A 27,552-nucleotide genomic window follows, 5' to 3' on the forward strand; every position below is an offset into this window, starting at 1 on the left:
TGAATGCCAATAATATTTAATTGCATAAACTGAGGTGCCTACAAGAAAATTTATTAATATCGCAAGTGCATTATATTCAATTATTATATTTATTTTTGTGTGATATTTTGAATTTCTACTAATGTGATTAGCAGTTCATAAGCCTATGACAGAAGGAAAAAATTTTCAGTTCTTGTTGAGCTCCGAGTCTGCTAGGAGCTAAATGAACTAAAAAATAAAAAAAAAAATTATTTAATATTTTTTTAACTTAAATTTTAAAAATTTATTTAAGATAAAATTAAATAATTAAATATTATTGAAAACTTATTGAAATTCATAAAAAATTAGCCGCATTCTTATTTAACGGGAATCGGGAATTTATATTTAGTCAAAATAAAAATACTCATGTAAAAGTTCAATTAAACTATTGGAGAAAAGTTGCAATAATTTTATTTTTAGTTAAATATTTTGGTAAATAGCTATTTTTAAAATAAAACATTTAAAATTATTAAAAATTTTACAAAAAATAAATAAAGATAGTGAAATTTAATAGAATAAGTGCAATAAGTAAAAAACGGACTCTTATCAGACGTTGTTAAAAAAAATATTAGTTATTCATTAATGTTTTACTCTATCAAAACTTTGGGGTTGAAAGAAACTAATTTTGTTTCCAAATCACTTCAGATACAAGAGTTTTTATTTTTTTCATCAAAAAGGGAATTTTCGGGATCGAGCTATCATAGTTAAAAATAATTTAAGATTTTCGGAATACTAATTAACACAGCTAGGAACTTTAACTGACTAATCATTCGGATAAAGTGGATTATGATTCTTCCTGAAATGTACTAACTTAAATGTAATTAAACAATAAAATATAATTAGTAGTATTCAAGGCTGCAGGCGCATTAATTTTTTTATTTTCTTTTAAAAAAATTTTATTTTTCCTTCTCATTGTAATTTTTAATTTATTTTTTCTTAAGTGGAAGAAAAGTACCTTACGACTTTTTTTAATACCTGTACGAACAGAAGTTTGAAGGATATTTTAAATTTACGTGTTTTATAGCTATGTTTGTAACACGTTTAAAACGTATTCATCTATGAGGCGTTATTACACCTCATAAGCACATGAACACATAATTGAATTCGATTTAATCATATCCCTTCTAAATAAACTGAGTTAAATTCATCAAAATTTAACAAATATGTTGTTTATGGCAAAAAAAAATAATAGAATCGTATCCAAATTGGATGTGACTGAAATAGTGGTTTGAGTGCCTGCCATTAAAACTTGAAAAGATAAATTACCACACATCAAAACTATTTAAGCCATAATAATAAAGATTCGCAAAAATAAATACATTATTTTTAATAAAAAGCTGTTTTCCAATTTCAAAATTTACTTCATAATATCTCACAAAAACCTTAATACCGAAATTTCAAACAAGCAAATGTAGAAATATTAAATAAAAAAAAATAGTCCAAATCATTTTCAAATTATATTCAGTCTGCTGCGCTAAAATTGAGATAGAACTTTAGGCATTACAACAAAGATACTTTATAAAGATAGCAAAAGGTGGTATTAAGGTGTATTGAAATTATGATATAGTTCTTACTTGGAATAATTTATTCGTAAAGATATTTGACAATATATTTCACATATTTGACCCGATAAAGTAATTCTCGTTTAACTATTTCACTACTCGTATTTGTTGAAGACATATTAAATTAAACTTTCATTATTAACTACGTTATAGTAAGCTTGTTTACCCCGAATAAGAAAATTAACGAAAATGAAAGAACTAAGAAGCATTCAAATTATTTCAAATTCAATTTAAAAATGCTCCTTAAATATTAAAAAAGCTTACTAAAATTGTTTTATAATATTTTTTTTGTACAGCTTAAGGTTATCACTTAAAAACCTTGAAAATGCCAGAAAAAACGGACTCTAAGGAAAGTCTTGTTCCAAACATGCAGGAAGAAGATTTAGAAAAAGGAGTGACAGGATTCGACTATCTGGTAAACGCACCAGAAGAATATGTTTTGAGGGATATCGAAAAGAGGTTTATTATAGCTGTTGAAAAGGGTGACACTGCTGGTGTAGAAACGTGAGTTAAACAAAGACTATCCAACAGAATGGTAAAAAATTAATACAAATTCAAAATTTTACAGTATCATTCTCGAAAACAAAAATAATCCCGAGTTTAATATTAATTGTGTGGATCCACTGAACAGAAATGCTTTAATATCAGCTATTGAAAATGAAAATGAAGATCTTATTGGAATTTTACTTCGTGAAGGAATAGAGGTGGGAAATGCTTTATTACATGCTATTTCTGAAGAGTACGTTGAAGCAGTAGAAGAATTATTGAAATGGGAAGAGAAAACTCACGTGGAGGGAAAACCTTACGTAAGATAAAATTAGTATAAATAATTTTTATTACTAATGGCCCTTTTATTAAAGAGTTGGGAGGCAACTGACACTTCGATGTCTGATTTTACACCGGATATTACGCCATTAATTTTAGCTGCCCATCGTAATAATTACGAAATATTGAAAATTCTTTTAGATCGAGGTGCAACACTTCCTATGCCTCATGATGTCAAGTATAAATCAAATTAAATAAATAAATTCCCCAACAATAACAGGATTTTGTTATTTTCGATTTGCTTTAAGGTGTGGCTGTGATACATGTGTCAAGACGCAGGAAGCTGATTCACTTCGTTATTCGCAAGCCCGTATAAATGCCTACAGAGCTCTATCCGCCAGTTCTTTAATTGCGCTTAGTTCAAGAGATCCGATTTTAACTGCTTTTGAACTATCATGGGAATTAAGACGTTTACAGAGCATGGAATCTGAATTCCGCGATGCTTATTTTGAAATGAGGCAGGAAACTCAATCGTTTGTTTCGACGTTATTAGATCACGCCAGAACTTCTGTGGAGTTAGAAATTATGTTAAATTTCAATCCAGAAGCTGAAGATAAAATATGGTTCCCTGGACAGCGTCAAACTCTAGAGCGTCTTCAATTGGCTATTAAATATAAGGAAAAAGCTGTAAGTAACACATGCTTAATAAGTTCATAATAAAATTTAACGCACCAAAAATAAAATTTTCAGTTCGTTGCGCATCCAAGTGTCCAACAACTTTTAGCAGCGATTTGGTTTGATGGTCTCCCTGGTTTTAAAAGGAAAACACTACCAGATCAACTTGTTCAAGTTTTAACAATTGGATGCAGCTTTCCAATATACTGCATGAACTATATCCTAGCACCGAACAGCGAGAAAGCTAAATTAATGAAAAAACCTTTTGTCAAATTCATTATGCACACCTCGAGTTACATGGTGTTTTTAGGTAAGTCAGAAATTGTGAATACTATTTCTACAAAATAAAACTCATTTCTCGATACAGGGTTACTGGCAGGAGCTTCTCTTAGAATAATCCCAATTATGTTCGAAATCATTGGACTTCCTTGGATGCTTCAAATGTTGGATAATTGGAGAAGATATGAAAGGGGTTCATTACCAGGTCCTATTGAGTTAATGATTATGATGTATATCGGAAGTAAGTATAAACTTGATCACTATCACATCCTAGCTATTCATTATTCTTTAATTTTTTTGACGTAGGTTTAATATTCGAAGAATTGAAAACGCTTTATGAAGAAGGATTAATGGAATATATTTACGATCTATGGAATATTGTCGATTTCATTGCTAATCAATTTTACGTGACATGGATAATGCTGAGATTGTGTTCATGGCTTGTTGTTCATGTAAATATAATATTATATTTTCAGTAAGCTTAAAAATAGGATTTATGTAATTCAATTTTTTTCCGAAATATAGAGAGATCTTTGGTATCGTAAGATTGACCCATATTTTCCAAGAGAAAATTGGCATCCATTTGACCCGATGTTAGTTGGTGAAGGTGCTTTCGCAGCTGGAATGATATTTTCTTTTCTTAAATTGGTTCATATTTTTCCAATAAATCAACACTTGGGACCCTTACAAGTATCACTTGGCCGAATGATTATTGATATTATTAAATTCTTCTTTATTTACACATTGGTTTTATTTGCATTTGGATGTGGTTTTAATTTACTTCTCATGTACTATGCAGAATTAGAAATGAAAAAATGTTATCATTTACATCCAGAAATCGCTGATTTTGATGATCAAGAGAAAGCTTGTACAATATGGAGAAGATTTGCAAAGTAAGAAAATCTAAAATAGCTAAAATTTGAAACATTTAAGTAATACGATATAAAATTTTTCAAAACCAGTTTATTCGAAACATCCCAATCATTGTTTTGGGCTTCTTTTGGCCTTGTTGATTTAGTTTCATTCGAATTGGCTGGTATCAAAGGCTTTACCCGATTCTGGAGTTTGCTGATGTTTGGATCTTACAATTTAATTAATATTATTGTCCTACTAAATATGTTGATCGCTATGATGTCAAATTCATATCAAGTAATTTATGAAAAGGCTGATGTTGAATGGAAGTTTGCTAGGTCTCAATTATGGCTTAATTATTTCGGAGAAGATGGTGTTCTACCAGCACCTTTTAATATGTGTCCAACAATGGAACAAATGCAAAAAATGTTTGGAAAAACGCCAAAAAGAACAAAGAGTATCACTGTAAGTTGTGTATATTATTTTTTAGTTTTTAGTCGTTTAATTTATATATACTTCAATTTAACTTTAGAGAAAAGATAAAAACAGGGCACAAATACTTCACGATAAGGTAATGAAGTTAATTATTCGGCGTTATGTAGTATCCGAGCAACGGAAACGTGATGAAACTGGAGTCACTGAAGATGATATAATTGAGACAAGAGCTGATATTAGCAGTTTCCGTTTTGAATTATTAGATATTTTGAAGAAAAACAATTGGGTTGTTCCCCATGCCGACGAAAAGAGCGAGGGAGTAAATAGGAAAACAAAAATATTAGAACGTCGTATAATGAAAGATTTCACAATTGGAATTGTTGAAAGTATACAAAACGAAATTAGCACCGGAACTACAGATGTGTTTAGTAGCATTGCAAAAGTTATTGGCAAACGAAAAGAATCTATTCCAAAAGATGGCACTAAGGAAAAGAAAGATTGGAATAAAATTGTTAAGAAAAATTTCATGTCGAATTCTGATCCAATAGGAAATTCAAAAGATAGAGCTCTTCGTGCTTCTCAAAAAAGTATACGCCGCAAAATGATTGAGGAAGATAAGAAAGAATGGACTCAAATGGATCAAAACGAAATACTTAGTAAGCTAAAAATTGTTCTAGAGATTTTTCGATATTTTTTAACTCTTGTACTTTTAAGAATTCAATCCCCTGTTGGAAGACATCGGTCCAGCAACACGTGCAGCTTATGTTAAGTTTATGAAACCAACCCTTCAGAAACGAGCAGAAGCCGAAAAGGCTAAGGAAAGTGAAGCAGGTCCTTCCGCCACTAAACCCTCAGGTGAAGGAGCTGTCCGTAAGCCTACCGTTTCTTATAAGACAACGAATGAGAAGAAAAGTAACGCCCCAGCACCTCCGCCATCTGATGCACAAGCGAAAAAAGCTGAAACAACAGCTGGGCCGGCAAAACCAAGCGATCAATCAAAAACATCAGCACCTCCTCCAAATAATCAGAAACCTGCTGACAATAAAGCTGGAACAGAAGATTCGAAAAAAGGTATGCAATTATATTTCAAATTTAAATTATATTTCTTTTCTTAATTGAAAAACTTTTTTAGATAATAAAACTGATAAACCTGATGCAGATAAATCTAGCGGAAAACCAAGTGCCACACCTGGGGAAAAATCTAGTGACGCTGCTGCTGCCAAAACGGACAAACCGGATCAATCAGCCAACAAAGCGAGTGATAAACCAGGTGACAAGCCTGCCGATAAACCAGCTGACAAACCAGCTGATAAACCTGCTGATAAGCCAGCTGACAAACCTGCTGGAAAACCAAGTGATAAACCTGCAGATAAACCAGCTGCAGCAAAAGCAGATGCACCAAAAGTAGATAGCAAAGCAGCAAAAGAAGCTATGATTTCAGCTGGTGCTGGTGCAACCGGAGATCGAGGAAAATCTGTTGTTACCGGAAAAGTGATATCAGGATGGCTCTAAAAGAGATAATATTACCTATTATGCTGAATGTACCTACAATTATTAAATAATTTTTTCACCATTACAATTTCAAAAGTATTACCGTTTCATATAAATATATTTTGAAAATTAAAATAAAAAAAAACACAAGTTCTTTTATTTCAAACTTTAAAAACAATTTCAACGTGACAAAACCATGTTATGATCTGCTTACTCATATTAAATTACTACTGTTACAAAATTGAAAAGGGAACTATAACAATGATTTAGCTCTCCTTTGATGTTTGAAATTTTGAGGAAATCATCAAAAACTCTAAGCTTTTAAAACATCTTTTCAGATTATATTCAGTAGTTTATGCATAAAAATAATATTTTCGTAGACATAACACCTGGTCTTTCTGAAACAAACAAATCACATTAAAAGGAATAGTGTAGGTATTCATAATATGTGTGAATTTTCAGAATGGATATTGATTTTTAAAGTTTGGCCTATCAACTCTTTTCATTCATTAAAGAATTTTGTGTATTTAAAATTACATTCAAATCACGTTCAATGTTATAAAAATAATTTTAAATCGATAACAAAAGAAAAAAATAAGAGTTTCTTGAAATTTACGATATTATTCTTAAGAAAAACATCGTAAAATATTTCTAACGAGTTGAAACTACCCACAATACTAATAATGGGAATGGCAATCAAATATTTATACAGACATTAAAAAAGTTGTAGAAAGTTTCGAAGCTGTAATGCTCATAAAGTTTTTAAACCAATAAACTTTTCTTTTATTTAATTTTTATAAATTGGCAGGTTCGTATTGTTTAACAATATTTACCTGTGTCTGCTATACTGAAATGCTTTTCCACCATTGCGTTCAACATTTATAAATTTGTTGTTATATTTATATTGGTTTATAATGAAGGCTCATTATTAGAGCTTTATAAAATTTTACAACATCATCAATTACAGATTTCTATAAAATCTTAATTGGCAATTTCAAAATATAGAAATTATTTTTAAACAATAATGTACAAGTAACTTATTTCAATACTTATATAGAAACATTGGAACAGCAATTGTACGTAATTTCCAAGTTGGTTACTGGATTAAATCTTATTACGTTACATTTCAAGATTTTATGCTGTTGTTAAAAGATTTCTTTCATTAATTTAAAGGAACTATTCAAATATTATTTCAAAACATTCTTTATGTTATAAATTTTTTCTATAATTGAAAAACAACATTTTCCTTTAACTACAATCTATTAATGCTGCCATTCTAAAATGAGGAAAAAAATGTTTTAGGACCAAAGATGCTGTGAAAAATTTCATAATTTTTAAAGTTTTACAGGACAGTAAACAAAACGATAATTAATTTAAAATACATTTTTATTCTTTGTCCATGTAAAAAAAAAATTCTTTATAATATTGAATTCAACATCCTGTTAGGTTACAGGTAATGGAAGTTATATAATGTACGTATATGTATTACTAGTAACTATTACCTCTAGTTGGACACTAAAAAATGCGTATTTTATATTTCAACTAAAAAATTTTAGTTGAATAAAGAGAGAGATAGGAAGTGATGACACCTCAACATGTAATATACCTGTAATAAGTACGTACATACAAAACGTATTCATATATGCAAGTATACGAAAGTATAATGAGTGAGATAAAAGGTCAATCGCGTTGCGAAAGGTTTTATTATTAAAATATTTTTTTTAGGTTAAAAATTATTAAAACAATTTAAAAGAATTTAATTTTTATTTATGGCAACTTAGAATTTTATTGACCATCCGTCAAGTATGACCTTCAACATTATGTTGGACAATATAATGTAAAATTGATGTTAAAGAAACTTTTATATTTGAAATAGGACTGTGCTTTTAACTTCATGACTAATGTTAGTTCTTCTAATTCGATTTTGTAAAAATAAAAAAAAAAAAAATATTTTGTTATCAAAACTTGCATTGATTACCCCCAATATTATTTTGGGAAATAGCTTTCTCACAATAAAATTGTTTTAAAATGAAAGTTAAATAATTTGAAACTGTTTGTTTCTTTAAATAGCAAAGCTAGAACAGTTCATATAAAGTTCAATGTTTTTGGCTTTTCTCCATAATATTACATTGAAAATTATAACATCCATAACCGAGTTATTCAGAATGATATTTTCTGTGCAATAAGCTTAATAGTCAAACACAAGTAAGGTATACTTAAGTTTAAGTTTTTTTTTACATTATAAAGTAAAATTCACTTCAACCATTCTATCACTCTAGCTATCATATGTAGCTCATATAATATGTGAGCTACATATTATATGTACCACTCCAGCCATCGTATTTTGAGTTCCCATATATTTAAAATAAATTTTTAGCGACCAACCAAGGTCCCATTGAATTACCTCAAAAAGAATAAATAAACAAAATTGATTATAGTATTTTGAGCTTTTGCTAGTACTCTTTATATTTGACCTTTATCACATAAAATATTAGACTGCTCAAAGATTCTCAAAATAATTTGCTTTGTATCCTTAGTTGTATTATCTTTAATACAAGTCCATCCACTAACGAATCCGATCACTGATTTAAGTAAAAATGTCTTATTTTTTATAATTTTATTTTTATTTTTATAAATTTTTGTTATAATATTTTCGAATGTTGTATATATTAGAAATTTTGCAAATAATAATACAAAACTGGATCTTTCTTTTCCATATTTCACCAATCTACAAATGAGTCTATCTATATAAATAAACATAATATAGAAATGTAGTTCAGATTATTGTCTATAACACGTAAAATATTCTTTTCTCGTTATACTTGCAAGATTACAGTCCCAAAACTTAAAAATGTTGATCATGTACTCAAATTCACACACTCATATAACTAAATTGTGTTATATGCAATATTATATTTATATTATAATTTTTCTGTACCTTGTACGCCTATATATATGTACTAAAATTTATGTTTATTTTATAAAATATTCACATATCACGTAATGAATGAATTACTGTAAATCGTTTTTCAATCGTACATTAATAGAATATGCATATACATAATATGTGTATAGCTATGTGTAAGGGAATGTGTTTATTAATGAATACACACTACAAATAAACTCAAAAGTTTTCTATTACATTGTTTTTATCCTACCAAAATATTTCGGTTATCTATTGTTATACTACCGTTATATAACAACAATAATTGTTTTTGTATATGTTACTTGTTTAGCTTTATACCGTTATTTTAGAATAAATTTCTTTTACTGTTCTTTTATTATTTTTTTTTGTTTTTTTTTCTTTTTATTTCTTTTTTAACATTTTATGTTTAACATTTACTTTTGTGTTTCTATTTTGATTTTTTTTTTCATTTTTTTGTTGCTTTTTCCTCATTTTCATTTCTGCTTCTTCTTTTCTTTTTTTGTATACGCAACAAACGTAAATGGAAAACTTTTGACATGTTCTTGTATATAAAAGGAAAAACCATTTGTTGATATCCTTCATATCGTCAGTGACTGTTGATCAGAGTTTTCCTTAAAGTTGAAAAACAAGAAAAAAAATTAGCGTGTTAAAAAAAAGATTTATAAGTAGAGAGAAAAAATCTGCGGAAAATTTTTTGAAAAATTTTTAAATAAAATGTGTTAATATAATTTTTTTGTGGAAAAACCAAAAGAAAAAAGGAAAAAGAAAAATTAAAAACAAAAGTTTAAATTAACATTGTAAAAGTGTAACGAACAAAATAATTATAAATAAAATAATAATTTCGAATTTTACATTTTAATCCAAAACTGTTTTGAAAAGTTGTAGAAAAATTACCTAATTAAAATATTATTAATCGTGTAAAAATTTTAAAATATTTAAAATATTATTAAAATTCAATAGACACAAGAAAATTAATTGACGCTAAATTGAACTTCAAAAACAGAAAAATTTTAAAGGAGTTTTCATTTTTATTTTAGAATACGTTGGTAATTTTGAAACTTTTCGAACTTTAATTTTGTTCAACTATAATTTTTCGGTTTTATTAAATTGAAAACTAAAAAGGACAATACCTGAAATTTTGTATTCGAAGGAATTAAAAGAGAATTTGCGTATAGAATTGCAATAATTTTCAATAAAATGGCAAGAATTTCCAATACATCTTTTGATATGATCCTTTTAACTAGCTTTTTAGTTTGTGCATTCGGTGGAGCATCTTTAGCTGGTGGTAAATTTGAACAAAAAAAAAAAAAAACATTTATTTAAAATCTATATTATTTTTAATTATTCATTACAAATTTTTAAAAAATAAAATTTATTTTAAAAGATTTATAAAATTTTAAGGTTTTTGAGAAGATGAAGGAAAAAAATTTGTGAAATCAAGCAATAAATCGAAGAGATTGAATTATTTAATTCCTTTTATATTCTAAGGAGCGTCACTCCAAAACTGATTTGCTTCATATTCAGAAATTCCCCATAAGCTTAATCAATATCGAGGCGTTATGATATAGATTACAAGAAAAAAAGGGAATATTTTGAACTTTTTATTTTAGAAAACGACTTAGCAAGTTTTGCCGTTTACGTCTATTCAACTATTTAAAAAATATTTAATTTGGTTCTGGTACTGAAATTTCTATAAATTATTTTCTAAAAAACTATTTTCAAATTTTTTTATTTTGGATTAGATGTAAAGATTTTTTACCTATAGATTCAATAATTTTCGTATTTTAATTTAACAAACCTTTAGTAATTACTGTATGGTAAGACTTCGCATTAATAATTACATTTTCAATTAATTGAAAAATGTGCGTATTAATTTGGGTAATATTGTTAAAATTTCCTTGGGTTTAAGCATTGTTCCTTGGGTAAAGGCATAAACATATTTTTAAAACTTTTAAATAATAATTTTTAAAAATTGAAAAGAAATCATTTTTACGCCACTCCGTACATGAATCGGCTATTGCAAGCTTCATTTTTTGTTTTGTAGTTCTTTTGGCAATCTTTTTTAATATCGATAAATTTTGAGAGCTTGATTTTCTTGTTCATCATTTTATTAGTCAAATATGGTTACAATATCATTTCCTTAAATTGTCCCTTAAGCAAACAATTCCAATGGCGCGAGGAGCAAATCTACAGTATATATACAGTTAAACACATTGTTAAATATAAGAATTAATGGTATTAGCAATTACTTTTGACTAAAATGACTTTTTCCTTAATAGTTTATCAAAAGGTTAATCGCATATGTTAATTTCGTCCCAGAATATTAAGTTTACTTTTTTTCAGTATTGTATTTGCCAAATATGCTCTTATAGTCCAATTCCTAACGTTCCCAATTTCCAATTACAATTTAATGCTGTAAATGGTGAAATTATAAAGAAAAACTTTTAGTTTCTTTTAAATAATTAATTTAGTAGGAAATGTGAAATTTTTTTCTATAAATAGCAGAGTTGAATCAGTTAGAATATTAATTTAATATAATTATTTCTGTTATAATTAGACCCTTACACAGGAATTTGTCAATATTGAAGATATATTGAAAATTAGAATTTCTACTAGAATTACCAACCACACGCGATTAATATTAAATTACTCTTTTGAAAATTTTTCCTTTTTTCCTGTTAAACGAAATACTTTTTTTTCTAGTTTCAACTTCAGTTCTAACCTTAAAAATAGAATCAAAAAACTTTTTCTTTTACACCTATAATAGGTTTCCCTTTAACATTAATGTTACAAAAATGTTTTTAAGTGCACTTTGTAGGCGTATTTACAATTGGTTTTTAATTAAGAGAAATGAAATTATAAAGATGCACTTTGGAACTATAATTCACTTATTCAAACATCACTTACATTCAAAGAAAAAATAAAATTTTAATGATATTTTTGTTGTTTCTGTTATAGCGGCTGAATAGGAAATGTGCTTTTTCTAATCAACTTAGGTTATTTGCCCTTTTAACAGTTTTTGAATGTCAACATATTTTAAATTTATGAATGAATGATAAACTGAAAATTTTGGATTTTAATTTTAAAAAGAACTGCACAAGCACTAAAACTTTCAATTGTGAAAATTTTCGATATAGCAAGTGATTAAATTATAAAAACGCTTGATTAAAGTCTATTGTAATAAGGGCCGAGTATATTCGTTTAAATAAGACATTCTAAATAATTAAAAAATGATTAAAAATTATTAAAATTTGCTAAACAAAGTTCTTTTAAGTACAAATAGACTTTTTAAATACGAATTGCAATTGAAAATTCATATGTAGTTCGTGGTAAAAAATTGCTTTCGAAAATAAGCTGGATATTTTACAAGAGAACTGCATACCTTTGTGTTTGTACTGAAAAAGGCATTCTTTACAAATTTCCTGGTAAAACGAAGTTTTCTAGCAATCACTTTCGTGTTGAATTCTACTATACTTATAGCTATGAAGCGAAATGAAGTTATTTGGTATGTCTCTTTGCGATTTTAATTTGTATAGCAGCATACTTTTTATTCCAGTTCAATAGGCTTACAATTTTTAATGAGTTCACTGTTGGTGCTATACGTTTGATTATCTTGAGACTAATATTGAGACTAATATTGTTCTGCAAAGTCTTAAAGAAATTTAGGACGGTTGTTTGTTTTTCTTTTACATTCTAAATGAATTACATAAGCGGCCATCTATTATATTGAAGAAGAAGCCATCGATTTATGAACTTTTTGCATGTGTATTCGTACAGCATTTTGTACAAATTATCGACTAACCGTTCTTTGTACGGTTGTAGTCCAAAATCATTTCCGATTTTTTATTAGATATGCCTGAAATGTTTGTGTAACAGTAGATTTTTTATTTGCTTTCATTGCAACATTTTTATTTGAGTAAAAATATTGTACTTCTTTTAAGACCATTTCATAAATCCACCTGCATTATGATATTCACAAAACAATAAAGTTTAGGGCATTATTCCGCTCCGAAATAGGACGTAGCATTTTTATGCAAGAATATGCAGTTATATTTTCCTTTATGAAATTGGTTATTGACCTGCTTTTCTACAAAAGAGTTAATTTTATTTAAATTTTAATTGCAATACAATTTAAATTTTTAATTTTTTTCGAACATTTGCTTTCAATCATGTTGTCTTGTTGAATTCCATATAAAATGTATGAAATGCCTGTGTATGTTGAGTGTACCAAATAAAATTGTTACTGCTAAAATTGAAAAACATACTCAGGTAAGCAGGTGTCAACACAAGGGTTAAAAAATTTTAAACTCCGCCCATCTATGTGGTAAAGCCCTTAAGACGGCAATTTTCAGCAGTCAATTGCTAATTGCTCTGACTGAAATCACCGGAAATTTTGCATCAAACGCAAAAATAGCCGTTTATAACAAAATAATTTTAATATCAATTTTTTTTTAGTATTTCCACCTTTATTTACCAAATTTCAAAACAGACCATTCTCCACTCAAATTAAATGATAAGCGTACTTATTTAATTGTTTTCTAATTTTTGCTGACCTTCAATAAATTAAGTGCTTACAAAGTAAATTAAAAAAAAACCAAAAAAGTAGGATTAAATGGATAATTCGGAATTAAATAAAAATATAGGTTTTCAATAACTTTATCCAAACTTTCTAAATACAAAAAGATTTTAATCACATTCACTTACATTGGAGTGGGAAAATGCGGGTATTCCAAATGACGATTTAATTTTTTTCTGATTTATTTTTTGTTATCCTTTAAATCACATTTCCCACTCCTCTTTCAGCTCAACCAACATTTTATTCATAATTACACTTTTTTTTACTTTATTTTTTAATTCGAATTGGAATAATCCACAAATTATTGTTTGAATAGATTTCAAGTTTTTTATTTTATTCCCAGAATTAAGCGATTTAACAGAGCTTAAAAATTTTTTTATTTTTTTGTTTTATTATTTTTGTAGGTGGATTTAAAGGGAGAGAATTATGATGTAACGAAAATTCCCATTTTCCATTTTAAACAGCTTTCCGAAAAAAATCAAAAAAAAAAAATGGAAAACTTAATTTCAAAAATTTTAAGTTTGTTGTTGTTTTCCAACTGAAATCAATTCTTTTCACACCAAGTAACAAGTTATTTGATACTTTTTCTTTTCCTTTTTGCGTTTTTGTTTTTTTATAAAATTTTCTAAACAATTTTTTTCTTAATTTAATTTTTTTACGAGAATTTTTAAAAAATTGGGATCATTTTTGTTGTTTTTGTAATTTCTTTTTCAATATCACCCAAAATTTTTTTGTTATTTCTCTTTTTCTTTTTTATTTTGTCAATGTTTTCCAATGTCGTAATAAATGTTGAACATTATTTAGCTACACCTCCTAAAATTTAATTCAGGGTGTTCAAGATTTTCCGAGAACATGTTTCAGAAATGACAAATCAGTTTTTCAGTAAATTTTATACTGGTTTTCATTAAGATAAGTGTGGACGGGAAAATTCGCGATGCGCTATTGAATTTTGAGCTAGTTTTGAAATTCAACATGAATATTAAGCAAGACGTTCAATAAAAATTTTGTAATGCTAATCTTAAATTTTTAATTAAATTTTTCGAAACTTTTAGCAAAATTTGCTGTTTTTATTATAATTGAATTGTGAATTAAATTTTCCACACCCTGTACAATATTATATTCTATTGAAAAAATTTTTTATGTAACAGAGCGTATTATTAAAGTTCTAAGGTCATATTAAAAATGAATCAATAATGTTTTGAGAGTGTAAACAAGGAATAAAACTTTAAAGCTCCATAATCACAATTGCAAATACGTCTAGCCCATTTAACTATACCCAGAAACTTTTATGTTTCTATAAAATATAAATTGTAATAAGTAATTTCTTATTAATCATTTAAAATTTAAAAAAAAAAATAAGAAAAATAAAAATAAAAAAGTTTTCAACACTATGATTTTTGGCTTGGTGACCGACCGATTTTTAATAGAAAATCTCCCAGGGAAACGTCAAAAGTTTCAAATGATTTGAAACTCGAAAATTTGTGCAATCCCTTATTAATAATAAAAATAAGCGATTTTTCGTTCTACGAATAATTGAATTTCCTCTTTTTTATGCAAAATTTTTTCTTTATTAGGTACACATTAGAAGTTCAATAATTGATTCTGGATGTGAAATGGAATTCAAAATTGAAATTTTATCTTCGAACACAAATAACAATTTTAACAAAATGAAAATTAAGTTTTTGTGTTTAAGGTTTTTATTCACCTAAAATTAAAATGTAAATTCCATTTTAAACAACATGTCGCCAGAAATCGCACAACAGCAGACAAATTAACGTATAAAATGTGTTATCAATTTTCATGAAATTTTTACATAACATAATGGACGTTTTGTTTTTATCCATACGCAATCGTAGTAAAAGTAGCATGCTAAAAATAAAAGCTAGCAGGCAGGCAAGGCAACTGTGTAAAACATTTTGCTTTCCAGTTTTTCTACGAATTTAAATTTCCAAATTGAAAAATCAAAAGGACTGTTGAAAATTATGTGTTTTTTTCAAACGGGAAATTTTCTATTAAATTTACCGTAAAATTAAAAAAGACACAATTTTCCTTCCATTTAAAAAATTATTTTAAAATTCTTATGGGATCGATCAATAATTATAAATAGTCACAGGCTATTGAAAAACTTTTGCATACCCTAATTAGAAGTTTCTCTTCCTTATTGAGCAGATTTTATATTATTAAGATCTTGCTTAATGAAATGAACTTTTTTCATATAAACAACTGTAATGGTGGAAAACCTTTACATTTTCCCTGCTAATTTTCATGACGATTAACGTAAGCCAACAATCATTTCAAATTATCGAAATTTAGTTTATATCCAAATTAGCTATATACCAAACTTATTTTCCGGAAAATTCTGTGGCAGCAATGACTTAAGTCGATTTTATGCAAAACCGACGTAAAATATTAAAATTTTTGAATATCGCTTTAATATTCCTCGAACTTATTAGATATTGTCACTATGCTCTTCAAAAACAGCTAAAAACTTTTGACAATCCTTTCAATTGGTAATAATTTAATCCATTATGACTACAATCTGGCAGTCAATCGTAGTTAATTTACTTTGATAATTAATAATACTTAAATTAAATACCATTTTAACATATTTATACTAAATCAGAAAATAAGACTTAAAAAATTCCCCAAAATAATTTTGTTTTGACCGCAAAATAACACAAAAATAACATGCATAAATTTTTAATCGAAATTTTTTTTTGCATTAAGAGGATATGAAATTTATTTCCGATTTAATTATTACATATAATCCTTGTTCATACTGCGTTAAACATTATTTTTATAAATAATATTTCTGTATAATGTACATTGTTTTTCACATACTCGCACATTGTTTGTTTAAAACAATGGAAAAGCTAAAGGATATAACAATAATGCTTTGTATGTGAAAATCTTTATGTTTTATTTTAAGAAGGATATTATAAGTCAACTTACCTTTTAAGAAACAATTTTATCTTCTTCAAAATCTAAATCATGTACCTATATACAAGAAAATTTATGGTTATTATACCATGTAAATAATTTATTTTTTTTTTTAAAAAAAAGATCAATTTTTAAGAGTTCCTTTCTTAAAAATAAATTCAAATTTGATAGCATACTGAAAAAGGATTTGCTTATAATCGATCGAAATGTACTTAAGTTAAGAAGGATAATAACTTTTGAGGTAAAAGAATATTTTGCATTTACTTTTTATGTATGTTTGAATGTATATTGCTTTTAAATTTTTATATGCGCGCCGAGAAGTATGCAATTTTTTAATTTAATTTCCTTATAAAAATTTTAAAATTTAAAACAAAATTTCTACTATGGATTTAAAAATAAAAATTAAGTGAATTAGTTTTGTAAGAAATTGATGAAAATTAAAAGCATAATTAATAATCCTCCTTGAACAACTTATGACTAAAGGATAACAAATTTTTAATAACACAATTTATTGTCCGTCAATTTTATAAGTTGTTCAACCAGCATCAATTAGAAAATTTAGTGCAATTTTTAAAGCAAAGAGCGTAAATTGAACAACAGTAAAACCAACTTTTCGTTTTCTTAATTTCTCAGAAAATTCAAAGAAAGAACCTTATTATTCAAAGGAAACTAATTTCACCTAAGGTCATTATGTGTAAAAATTGTTTTCTTCTCATGCATGATCCACAAAAACTTTTTAAAAATTTTTGAAAAACGTAAAAAATTGAACTGCTCAATTACGTTTTTTCGCTTTCCAAATAAAATCGAGTACAAATTTATTTTATCCAAGTTCTAAGAGGCGATTTAGATATTAGAGAGGTTTTTTATATTCACCATTCCGTTTGTAACGCAAAGAAATAAAAGTTATTACCAATTAAAAACTTAAATTTTTGGTTTGTTTCCAAATACTACAAGTAAATAGAATATTGTCGTCTATCCAAATTCTATCAATCCGAATTTATTTGGATTCAATAAATTTTTAATGAAGATTATGGGATAGCGGTTTAACGTTGAAGTATTGAAAATATAATGCATACAAAAATTCTAGGGGATATTGTTGAAACAGTTTGAAAAAGACTATACCACTACCCTTGAATTCTGTAATCCTTAGAAATAATATGATTCCACATGACGTTCTAAACAATGTATTTGCAAAATTGTCACAGAATATTGACAGAGTCAACTAAAACTCTTTTCGCTTTTACATAAATGTGTTTTTATGATGGGTGGATGCATTAGCAGAAAGGAAGCAACTGGAATGAAAGTTAAGTAACCATGACCGCGTACAAATTTATGATTTCCAAAAAAATATAAAATTTTTACTATAATATTCTTTATTCTTGAAATTGTTTCGATAGAAAAATAAAAAATCTAATATTTATATTGAGACTGAAATATTTTTTATGCGAAAATTTAGAAATATTTTACAAGATTTGAAGAAAAATAATGAAAAAGAAATAAAAATAAAATCACATAAATGCGCAAAATGATTTCCTCCACAATATTTTACAAGTTAGTGAGTGCCTGTGTACCACGTACATGCAAATGATTTTGTATAGGTACACACTAGTATACAGTGTGAATACACATAAAATTAACAAATTTCGCTATTATTATTTTATAGGAGACGAGAAAAAAATAAAAATAAAAATTTTCAAATTATTATAAATGTTAAATTTGTTTTTTTCAATTAAGATCCTAAGTACGATAAATGAATTCCTGCTGGGTTTGCTTCCCTTTAATATGATGTAAATGGTATGTTTTACATAAATAATGTAGAAATATGCACGTTGACACATCTGAAGTATTAATAAAATAAAAATATTCTCCAAAGAGGACTTTTTTTATCCTTCAATACAAAAAATTGTTTTTCAACTTAAATTAGAAATAAAGGCGGATTAAACAAATGGTTTGGGGGTGAGCACTTTTCTCGTGAACAGGTAAAAATACTATATCTAAAATCCAGCTTTTCTTGCTAGCTTTTTCAGTTACTCATTAAAATACCAAAATATTTTAAGTTTTTGCATATATTGATAATGAGCAAAATATGAGTTGGAAGAAAAAAAAGGGTTTTGGTAGCATGCATTTTAAGAAGCAATAATTTGAAAGGGGATAAACATGAAAAAAATGTTCTTCTGACACAATAAGATGTTTATTAGTGTCTAAAAGCCTCTAATATTTCGGACTTCTGCAACATACCGTTTTCGAAGAAAAACGACGTCAAAAATTTAAAACAAAAACTGTTTTAAGATAAGGATTAATTTCTATGGCCATTGTATTATTGTAAAAACATTCACTTTTCAGAATGTCTAGAAATGAACTTTTCAGAATTTCCAGCACTATTAGAGGCTAATACTTGTGGAGGGGGATGATAGGTGAAAATTTTCTTTAACAGAAATTCAAGTAAAAATCTATTTAGAAAATTTCCGCTTTCTATCTTAAAGGGTATAAAAGTTTTGTAAACAGATACATGGACAAACCGACACACGAAGAGACAGACAGACGGACCGACAGATGAACGGAAGGACAGAGCAAAACTAGTAATCAATTTTTTCCATTTTTTTTTTTTGTTTTGGAAAAGTGCTGAAAAGAAAACCTTACTGTTCGAAATTAAGTAATTGTGATAAAATTATTTTTTAAGCTGATCTTGATTTGCAAATTTTTCAAATAAAACTTTGAATTTCTCAAAGGTAAAACCAACTGTTGAAAATATTCTAAGAAAAAGAAACAAGAAAAAAATTGCCTCAATGATTAAGATGTCAATAAAATTTTATAATACAGGTGTTTGTACAAATCAATGTTTGTATAGGTTGAAATTGAATAAAAACAAAAGAAAAAAGATTTTCCAAAGCGTTACGCGTTCTTGATTTTTATGAAGAATAATTTAATTTTTTCATTATGTAGGCATAGGAAAAATATTGTTTTAAATTACAGAAATGTAAAAATTACGTGGGAATCTTAAGATCGTGAGGTATTGAGTACAAAATACTAGCAATTTAATAATGAATGGCCCAATGTTAAGTTTAAAATTATCACAATTATTCTATTTTTAGATCCTTGATTCTTTGTATAAGCTATTCGAGGGTAATTCATTTTGATTTTGATTAAAACAGTGAAATTGTTTTAAATTTGAATTTTTCTTTTTTGTACTTTGAAAGATTTTTATCTTTTTTCTAGTACTTATACAAAATATTAAGATTTATTGTTAAAAAGTTGTTTTGTAACTGCTATGTGGAATTATTTAAATAGAATTTAATTCAAGAGTAGTAAGCCATACAATAATAATAAAAATTATAGTGAATTAATAATAAGGGATTAAATTTATTCAGAATAAAATTAAATAATTTTTAGTTCATTGTTTGGTAAGAGTTATAAAGTCAGACGAAAATTCTGACGTAATCGAATCGTTTTAGAAATTTTCCAAATTTATTTATTATAATATATGATGAAAACGAAACCATATAACCAAATCAATTAAACCTACATTCGACTACAATCTTACCTAAAAAGATTAACGTTATATCACAGAACAACGTTATAAGTACTCTTAATTGAAACTGTTACCATAGAGTTTCGTAATAAATTTGGAACTATTAATTTAAATTTCAATTTAAATTAAAATAATAAGACTGAAATTTTGTTACATTTGTTTAAGAATAATTTTTGTATATTAAAATGAATTTCTTAGTTACTGTGTTAAAACTACAATCCATGTGAATGGCAATATATGGAAGAGATTTTGCAAAAATTAAGAAAATAATAATTTAAATACGATTAATTGTATAATCTCGACGAAATTCTCTATATCTCTTATGCGTAGAATAAATAATAAAATTTTAAAGCGGCTCCTGAAATTAAATTTACAAAATTGTTATCTTGTACTAAAGCGTTTCGTAAAGTATAATTCGGTCAAAGGTCGCATGTTAATATCAACGTAAATTCGACATAGATTTTAATATTTCAAAATTATTTTTCTTATTTATATTTAATAGAATTCGAACTTGTAAGAAGGTAATTGGAATTTGAAATGCCATAATTTGAATAACAATAAAATTTCGGTAATCTTTGAAAGGATATTATAATTGCTAAATGACAGACAGTCGATGAATACCTAAAAATTTCCGTATTCATCTTAGCAAATAGAATAGAAAATAGATTTATCGTTCTTTTGTTAGAAAAAATTTTAGCATTAAATTAAGTGTAACGCATTTTAAGAACGAGAATAATATTTAATACGGCCTCCAAAACATTCAACAAAACTTGAAAAAATTTTACAGTGGTGAGAATTTTTAAAAAAAAAATTTTACTTCTTTGTTTAATTTTCGCCGATTAATAATAATTTCAATCTCTAAAAATTAATGTTTTTTTTTTGTGTATTTCCCACACCTATGTTTAGGTTATTTTCTAACAAGTTCAATTTCTATACTTTTTTAATATTGGCCAGCAATATTCATATGTCTGAGGCATTTAACAGACGTGAAGTGGATTGCGATTCACTATTACCACAAATATTCAAATCATACAATCAAACATTAAAATTCTCATATAGTACAGTTAATGAAGTCCTTTATAATTTCTTTCAGTTATTTAAATTTAAAAATCAATTCAACCTTAAATTCCCTTATCAAAAATTCATTTTTTTTTCTTTATTTTCAATTATCATTTATTTTGACTTTCCTAATATAAAATATCCTTAAGCGGTCAAAAAAACAAAATATAAAAAAAAAATCCTCTTAAGATTTAGACAAATGTATTGTCTTTCATAATAAAAATGGCCTTGCTTTAAATTCATCAAATATTTTTCAAATATGGTTTTTAATAATGAGATTTACTATCTACAAACACACTGACAAGCACACACTCTATATGATCCTTTTTTCTTTGTCTACGCATTTGATGAAAAGAGGTACAGGTGAAACTCATAAATATTCAAAATGATTTTTTATTTTTGAATTTTTGATATCAAATTTCCCCTTTAATATGCTTAATTTTCACCTCATATGTTAGAAGGATTCTGGTATGTTTTCCTATGGATCTCCTCTATATGAAGGAATTATATCACACATTACTGTAAAAAAGTTTTGTATGTATGTATGTATTTTGATGAATTTGTTGTTTGCAATAAAGGTTCCGGAAATTATGAATATTTTTTTAGCTTCCAATCTTCACCAAAATTAAGAGCACTTAATTTTAAGAACGAGAATAATAATTTTTAAGAAAAGGAAGACAAATTTTGAATTGGTTTTAATGTTAAACAAACTTTTTTTTTATTGTTCTTTTATTGCTTATTTTATAATAATGTGCGTGTATATGTATAATTTTTTTGGAAGTGTTTGTAAAAATGAGTGTATAAGTAACTTGATATGTGAAATTATAGGTGATTTATATCCTTGCTGTGATCTACTATGTGTGTAAATACAAGACGTATGACGTAAATTATTTTTATTAACTATACACTCGTTTTATGTTTTAGGTCTTTTATTAAGTATATTGAGTATTCAGTGAAAATTAAGATTTTTGGAAAACGAAACTTTTTAATAGGATAGAAAAAAAAACCCGAAAAATATGCTATGCTTTTTGCTTATATTAAAGAATTGTGTTTTAAGGAAATTTTAAATAAAATCTCATAAATGTTTAATTTTTTAGTGTAGAAAGAAAATCGAAAATAGTCCTTTTCCTTTGCTAAAAGAAATTTGCTATGTTCGTCTCATAATTCAAAAATTTAATTCAAAGTTATTAATAAATTTTTCGAAAAATTGATATGCCCAAAAAATACAATAAGAACTTATACATATATACATACATATGCATACATGAACAAAAGTATATAGTAGAAGATATTTGAGGTAATGAGAATCAACTGAAGTGTTAACGATTCGACTATTATAAAGGAAGAATTTTAATTTATTAGATTTTGCCATATTAAATTTGAAAATTTTTAGATTTTATTACAATGGCATTGCAATATTTTTTATAATAACTCAATAGATAAAGTACCTAGTATTGATTAATTTACTGATTTAATATCTTTATAAAGTTCTTTAAACTATATTGTTATAATTGCAGTATGTACCTACATGATTATATTCTATATTGAGTTTTAAATTCATAACAAAGTCCACAAGCGGGCATCTAATTTGTTAGACAAGGCTGAATATGAATGCTGTCGCCCGTATTATTTCTGGGTTTCATTATATTTTATGGGTGTTATTAAGTCTTCTATATTTTTATAAAAATTGAAAATAATGTCAATATTTCCGCCAAAAGAATCCGTAAAAGTCAAATGGAATATTTTTATTATTATAAAAGCCCAATCATTTTATCTGTTCATTCGAAACAGAATTTTAAAAAAAAAATCACAATTCTATTTCAAAATTAAATAATAAAATACTCACTAAATACTCACGCACATCATGTCTAAGAACTCCCAATATATTATTTTTATATTTTGAATTGAATTGGTGGACAATTAATATTTTTTGGTATTTATGGCATCATATTTTTTTTGTATAAAAATGATGGTTTCTGTATATTTTTAGTACTTTATAATATAAAAATCTAATTTATTTTTGGTTTTATAAATGTAATTCAATAATTATTATGCAGCAAAGAATCGGTTGTTTCCATTAAAATAACAAAATATTTTCATTAGAATTACAAATTGATAATACCACATTCAATTTTCCGTTTATGTAAAATTAATTATTATAAAATAAAAGGATTCTATGGGAATAAAACTGCACACGCTGCATATAGAAATGCTTGTATGAGTGAGATATGTATGTGCATTATTTTTATATTTAAGTACTTAATTTAGAAATTATGTTGAATAATGAGAATATTTTATTGATTTTCTATATATGATTTTCTATAATAATCATTTACTATAGAATGATTTAAGGTGATGAAATTATATTTTTCTAATGCTCTTAAAAGATTCAATAAATTTAATAAAAAGCGCGGTAAAATTTTTACATGATTGTCGTTTTACAATGATTTTTACATTTATTATTTGAAACACTATAAAAATCAGAAATATTTCGGGGAAATTTTGATTGCATCAATTAAATAAAAATGTTTTCTGAAGATTATCCGATTAAGTCAATTGATCAACTAGGAAAAATCTAATTTATGGGTAATCTAAACACATACGCTAAGCTAATTATAAAATTAGAAGGTTGTTCTTAGTTATTTAATTTGAAAATTTAATTTCGAATATAGTCCAAATATTATTTTGAAATGAAAATGAAGGTCTTACATATAGGCACGCAATTTTTAGTTCTTAATCTGTTACAATACCATCAAAAATAATTTTTTTACAATGTGACAAAATATTAAAGTCCTGAATTAAATAAATTTGCAGAACTTCATTCAAATAAGAACTGCAGATTTCATTTGACTCATTTGACTCATGCCAAAGATTTCATTTTTTTATTAAAGTCTAAAAAAAAATTCTTTGCATAATTTTTTTTTATTATTTTCATAAGCCTTAAGCTATACATTTGTATTTTTTTTTTATTAAGAAAACCAAAATTTTATTTAAAGAAAAAAAGTTTCTAAAATATAGAAAAGAAAACTTTGAAAATTTTACGAAGTCAAAAGTTCAGAAAATTTAAAATGAAATGCGAGACTGTTGTTTTTTTTTTACAACATTTGCTTAGATGAAATTTTTTTTCGGTCTAATATTTTTAATCAGTTTCTCAAATTTGTATTTTGGGGAAAAAATATTTGTATTTTTTATCTATTATTTTAATTTAAGAATGTATCGAGGACTCCAAAACGTATAACATTATACAATATATATAAAGACATTTAAAAGTCTAACTAGCAGAAGAGACTAAAAGTTTTATAGTAATTACAAATAACAAGTGATCCATTTTAATGTAAAATGCTTGAAGTCTAATATTGATCCCCTAATTCGTCATATAATTACTATAGCGGTACGACTCCAACCCTTTTCAATGAATATTCAACATTCTTGCAAGTACATTTAAATTGTAGTAACTTCTTTTTAATAACAAAAGTCCGAAATTATCAGTTATTGCCGCCATTCACTCTAAAGTGTTGTTACGACGTAATTCACAACGAAATATTTTATTCTTAATTTCAAAAATTATTAACATAGTTCATCTCGTCACGCTCTGTCTTTGAACCTAAAATTAATTTATCTTTCTGCTCACATTTTGAAAAAATATTGTAGAACTAAATTAAATTGTAGACGTCGCTTCAGTGATAGACAAGGAATTTTATTAAAAAAATATCTTATATTTTTTAACATACAGAAAAAATCCACAAATTTAAAATTAAAAGATTTAAGTGAATTTTATATAAATTAAAATGTTAACTTTAATTTTTATAAGTATATAATAGATTTATTGAAAAAGAAATTTCTAGGAATTCCCAGAAATAATTAAAAATACCATCAAAATACGATCAAATTGTAAAAGAATTAAAAAAAAAGATTTCTGACATCTTAGAATCCTTATTGTAATAGAAACTGGATGTAAAGAATAAAATGGACTGTTACTATTTTTGTAGGTATTGCTAAAATAATTAATTTCAATAAGGTTTTAAAGTGCTTTCAAATTTTTAAACTTAAAACAATTATTTAGAAAGTAAAATTCCGTAACCTTGAATAATATTTGAGGATAATGCCACCATTGAAATTTTAACACGAGTTTCAACTTTTATAAATTCGCAAATTCTTAAATTTAATAATTTTAACAATTCTTAAGATTTGATAGAAACTAGAGAGTTGGAGTCATTATTGAACTAATAATTTCTAAGATTGCTGGACGAATTAAAATTAAATTGCATTAGAAAATAGAATTTATTTATGGAAATTCGAAATAAAATGGTAACATCTTAAGTTTTTATTCGAAAAATTTTAGTAGTGGGTGTTTTTTCATTTTGTATTTGAATTTAATAACCTACCATGCTGTGCTATAAGATTTTTTATTTTTCTTTTCTGTTGTCTTGCTATACAATTGAAATCTTGACAATTTGATTAAAAACTTTTCTTCTTTATTTTATTGTACAAAAAAAAAAAATTGAATTTAAAAAAAAATTCCTATTAATTTTTATGTTTTACTAGAAACTTCCCTTATTCTTTCAACTAATTACAATACTATTAATTGTTTTATAAATTTTTCCAGAAAAATTGAGCAGAAAAATTTCCCCTATATGTTTTTCAGAAATTGAACAAGCTAAATTTCGACGAGGTGGTAGTGGTACAGTTGGATTATTTGCATTCCCACGTGTTGGACGAAGTGATCCGAGACTACAAGCTTTATCTATGGATATGTTACCTGATAATTCATACGAAGAATATGATGGTAAGTTAAAGGCCATAAACATTTTCAAAATTAATTACAAAAACTTTAAAAATTTTTAAGCCGAAATTATTGACAACGTCATTTTTATAGTCTTGAACAGCCTTTTCATTTTGTAAACTTTCTTTTGTTTCTTTTTGTAATTTTAGAGAGACTGGAATCAAAACGAGCCGGTTTAGTACCATTCCCCCGTGTTGGTAGATCAGAAGGATTACAGTTACGTAAATTATCTAAAATTGCATCACTTCAACAACAAATGGATAAAATGGATAAAAGAACTGAAAATGCTGGTGTTAATGGTTTATGGTTTGGCCCAAGATTAGGCAGAATTCAAAAGCGAAGTACATTTAATAATGACGATGATATTATGTAAATACCCCAACACCCCAATATTGTTTATTTTATCATACGAATTTAAATACTCCAGTTAAATATATAAAAGGAAAAATTTAAATATATTTATTAATAAAAAATATAAAATATTAACGAGCCCTAATTATTATTTAAGAAAAAATATTATAAAATGTTAAAAACAAAAATAACCAAAAATGAAATTTTCTTTTAAACTTCTTCCACATTTTTTGACTAAAGACAAGTTTTAGATGCCAACACAGCATTCAATGAATTTTTGAACAGAAATGTAAGAAAATCAAAACTACAAAACAAAATCAACTCGAATTAAGAAAAATTATAAAAGCGGCTGGTAGAATTTTTTCATGATATTTCAGATAAAAATTCCGCTATAATTTGGAAACATTAAGTTTTTTGTTTACTATAAATAAGTTCCTTGAATCTAACAGACATGAATGAAGGCTCCAATCCAATTTCAAAAAAATCAAATGAATTTTATTTGTTAACATTTTTAATGCGGAATTTTCATTTGAAATTTATCTAAAAAAAAAATTTTAATAAAATTTAAATTTTTCTTAATTTCAAATTGATTTTAAATAAAAAAATTTTGTTAAAATTTTTCTGATTCTCCTGTATAAAAACGAAAACCTACAAATTTATAAATTTAAAGAAATTCTCTTACTAAATGTGATTTGCTCTTTACAACAGAAATAAAAATCAAATAAAATTTAATAAAAATACACACACTAATTGTTAAATATTTGTAATTATTAATACTAACTACCTACATATATTGTACTAATAAAAATAATCTAATGCCATAATGCAAAATAAACAACATTTAACATAACACTATTATAACATAAATATCTGTTAATATTTTCACCATGGAAAAAAATATGGTGAAAATCTTATAAGTACAGCAGAAAAAAAAAAAATCGAGAGGAAAATTTTTTAGATATTTAGGAAGCAAAAATGTAAAAAAAAAACAAAAAAAAATACTTAAATAATTTAAAAGAAAAATTTAATTAATTTTAAATATAAAAAAATGAATATGTTATACTGTAAAATAAAAGTAATGAACAAAATTAAAATTGTAAGACTATTATATACATTACGACATTACGAGATGATGAAAGAGAATAAAAACAAAAAAAAAACATTAAAAATTTTATTAACTCAATATTACATATATTGGCTCTAGTTGAAAAGAAAATGGCAGAACTGATTTTACTTGATTTATTTTGGTTTTAACCCTTATAAATACGTAGTTAAAAAAGTTCCTGTCTTTGAAACTGAATTCGAAACCTA

The 27,552-nt window shown here is 26.0% G+C and overlaps 2 protein-coding genes across 2 annotated transcripts; both read left to right on the forward strand.

The window, feature by feature from the left end:
- The first annotated feature begins 157 nt into the window (after positions 1 to 157).
- On the forward strand, positions 158 to 6,230 carry LOC129611880 (transient receptor potential protein-like). Its single transcript, XM_055525293.1, has 13 exons — positions 158 to 450; positions 1,877 to 2,084; positions 2,149 to 2,386; positions 2,441 to 2,583; positions 2,654 to 3,032; positions 3,096 to 3,330; positions 3,388 to 3,540; positions 3,606 to 3,751; positions 3,825 to 4,192; positions 4,262 to 4,616; positions 4,684 to 5,242; positions 5,301 to 5,657; positions 5,719 to 6,230. The coding sequence occupies exons 2-13, from the start codon at positions 1,906 to 1,908 to the stop codon at positions 6,096 to 6,098; spliced, it is 3,492 nt and encodes a 1,163-aa protein (XP_055381268.1). The 5' UTR covers positions 158 to 450; positions 1,877 to 1,905; the 3' UTR covers positions 6,099 to 6,230.
- A 3,374-nt stretch (positions 6,231 to 9,604) lies between these two features.
- On the forward strand, positions 9,605 to 27,311 carry LOC129612038 (cardio acceleratory peptide 2b). Its single transcript, XM_055525481.1, has 3 exons — positions 9,605 to 10,288; positions 25,753 to 25,893; positions 26,040 to 27,311. Exons 1-3 carry the CDS (start codon positions 10,201 to 10,203, stop codon positions 26,261 to 26,263), a joined length of 453 nt encoding a protein of 150 aa, XP_055381456.1. The 5' UTR covers positions 9,605 to 10,200; the 3' UTR covers positions 26,264 to 27,311.
- Positions 27,312 to 27,552: the final 241 nt, after the last annotated feature.

The sequence above is a fragment of the Condylostylus longicornis genome, unplaced genomic scaffold (assembly GCF_029603195.1).
Source record: "Condylostylus longicornis isolate FDR11 unplaced genomic scaffold, ASM2960319v2 ptg000055l, whole genome shotgun sequence".
In the NCBI taxonomy this organism is placed as follows: Eukaryota; Metazoa; Arthropoda; class Insecta; order Diptera; family Dolichopodidae; genus Condylostylus; species Condylostylus longicornis.

What these genes read in the sequence shown, in the direction of transcription:
- LOC129611880 (XM_055525293.1), top strand. Translation starts at nt 1,906, where the DNA reads ATGCCAGAAAAAACGGACTCTAAGGAAAGTCTTGTTCCAAACATGCAG. An exon ending in GAGTTACATGGTGTTTTTAG is followed by an intron (nt 3,331 to 3,387) that starts GTAAGTCAGAAA and finishes TTCTCGATACAG; the next exon opens with GGTTACTGGCAGGAGCTTCT. An exon ending in ATATGGAGAAGATTTGCAAA is followed by an intron (nt 4,193 to 4,261) that starts GTAAGAAAATCT and finishes TTTCAAAACCAG; the next exon opens with TTTATTCGAAACATCCCAAT.
- LOC129612038 (XM_055525481.1), top strand. Translation starts at nt 10,201, where the DNA reads ATGGCAAGAATTTCCAATACATCTTTTGATATGATCCTTTTAACTAGC. An exon ending in TGGAGCATCTTTAGCTGGTG is followed by an intron (nt 10,289 to 25,752) that starts GTAAATTTGAAC and finishes TATGTTTTTCAG; the next exon opens with AAATTGAACAAGCTAAATTT. An exon ending in TTCATACGAAGAATATGATG is followed by an intron (nt 25,894 to 26,039) that starts GTAAGTTAAAGG and finishes TTGTAATTTTAG; the next exon opens with AGAGACTGGAATCAAAACGA.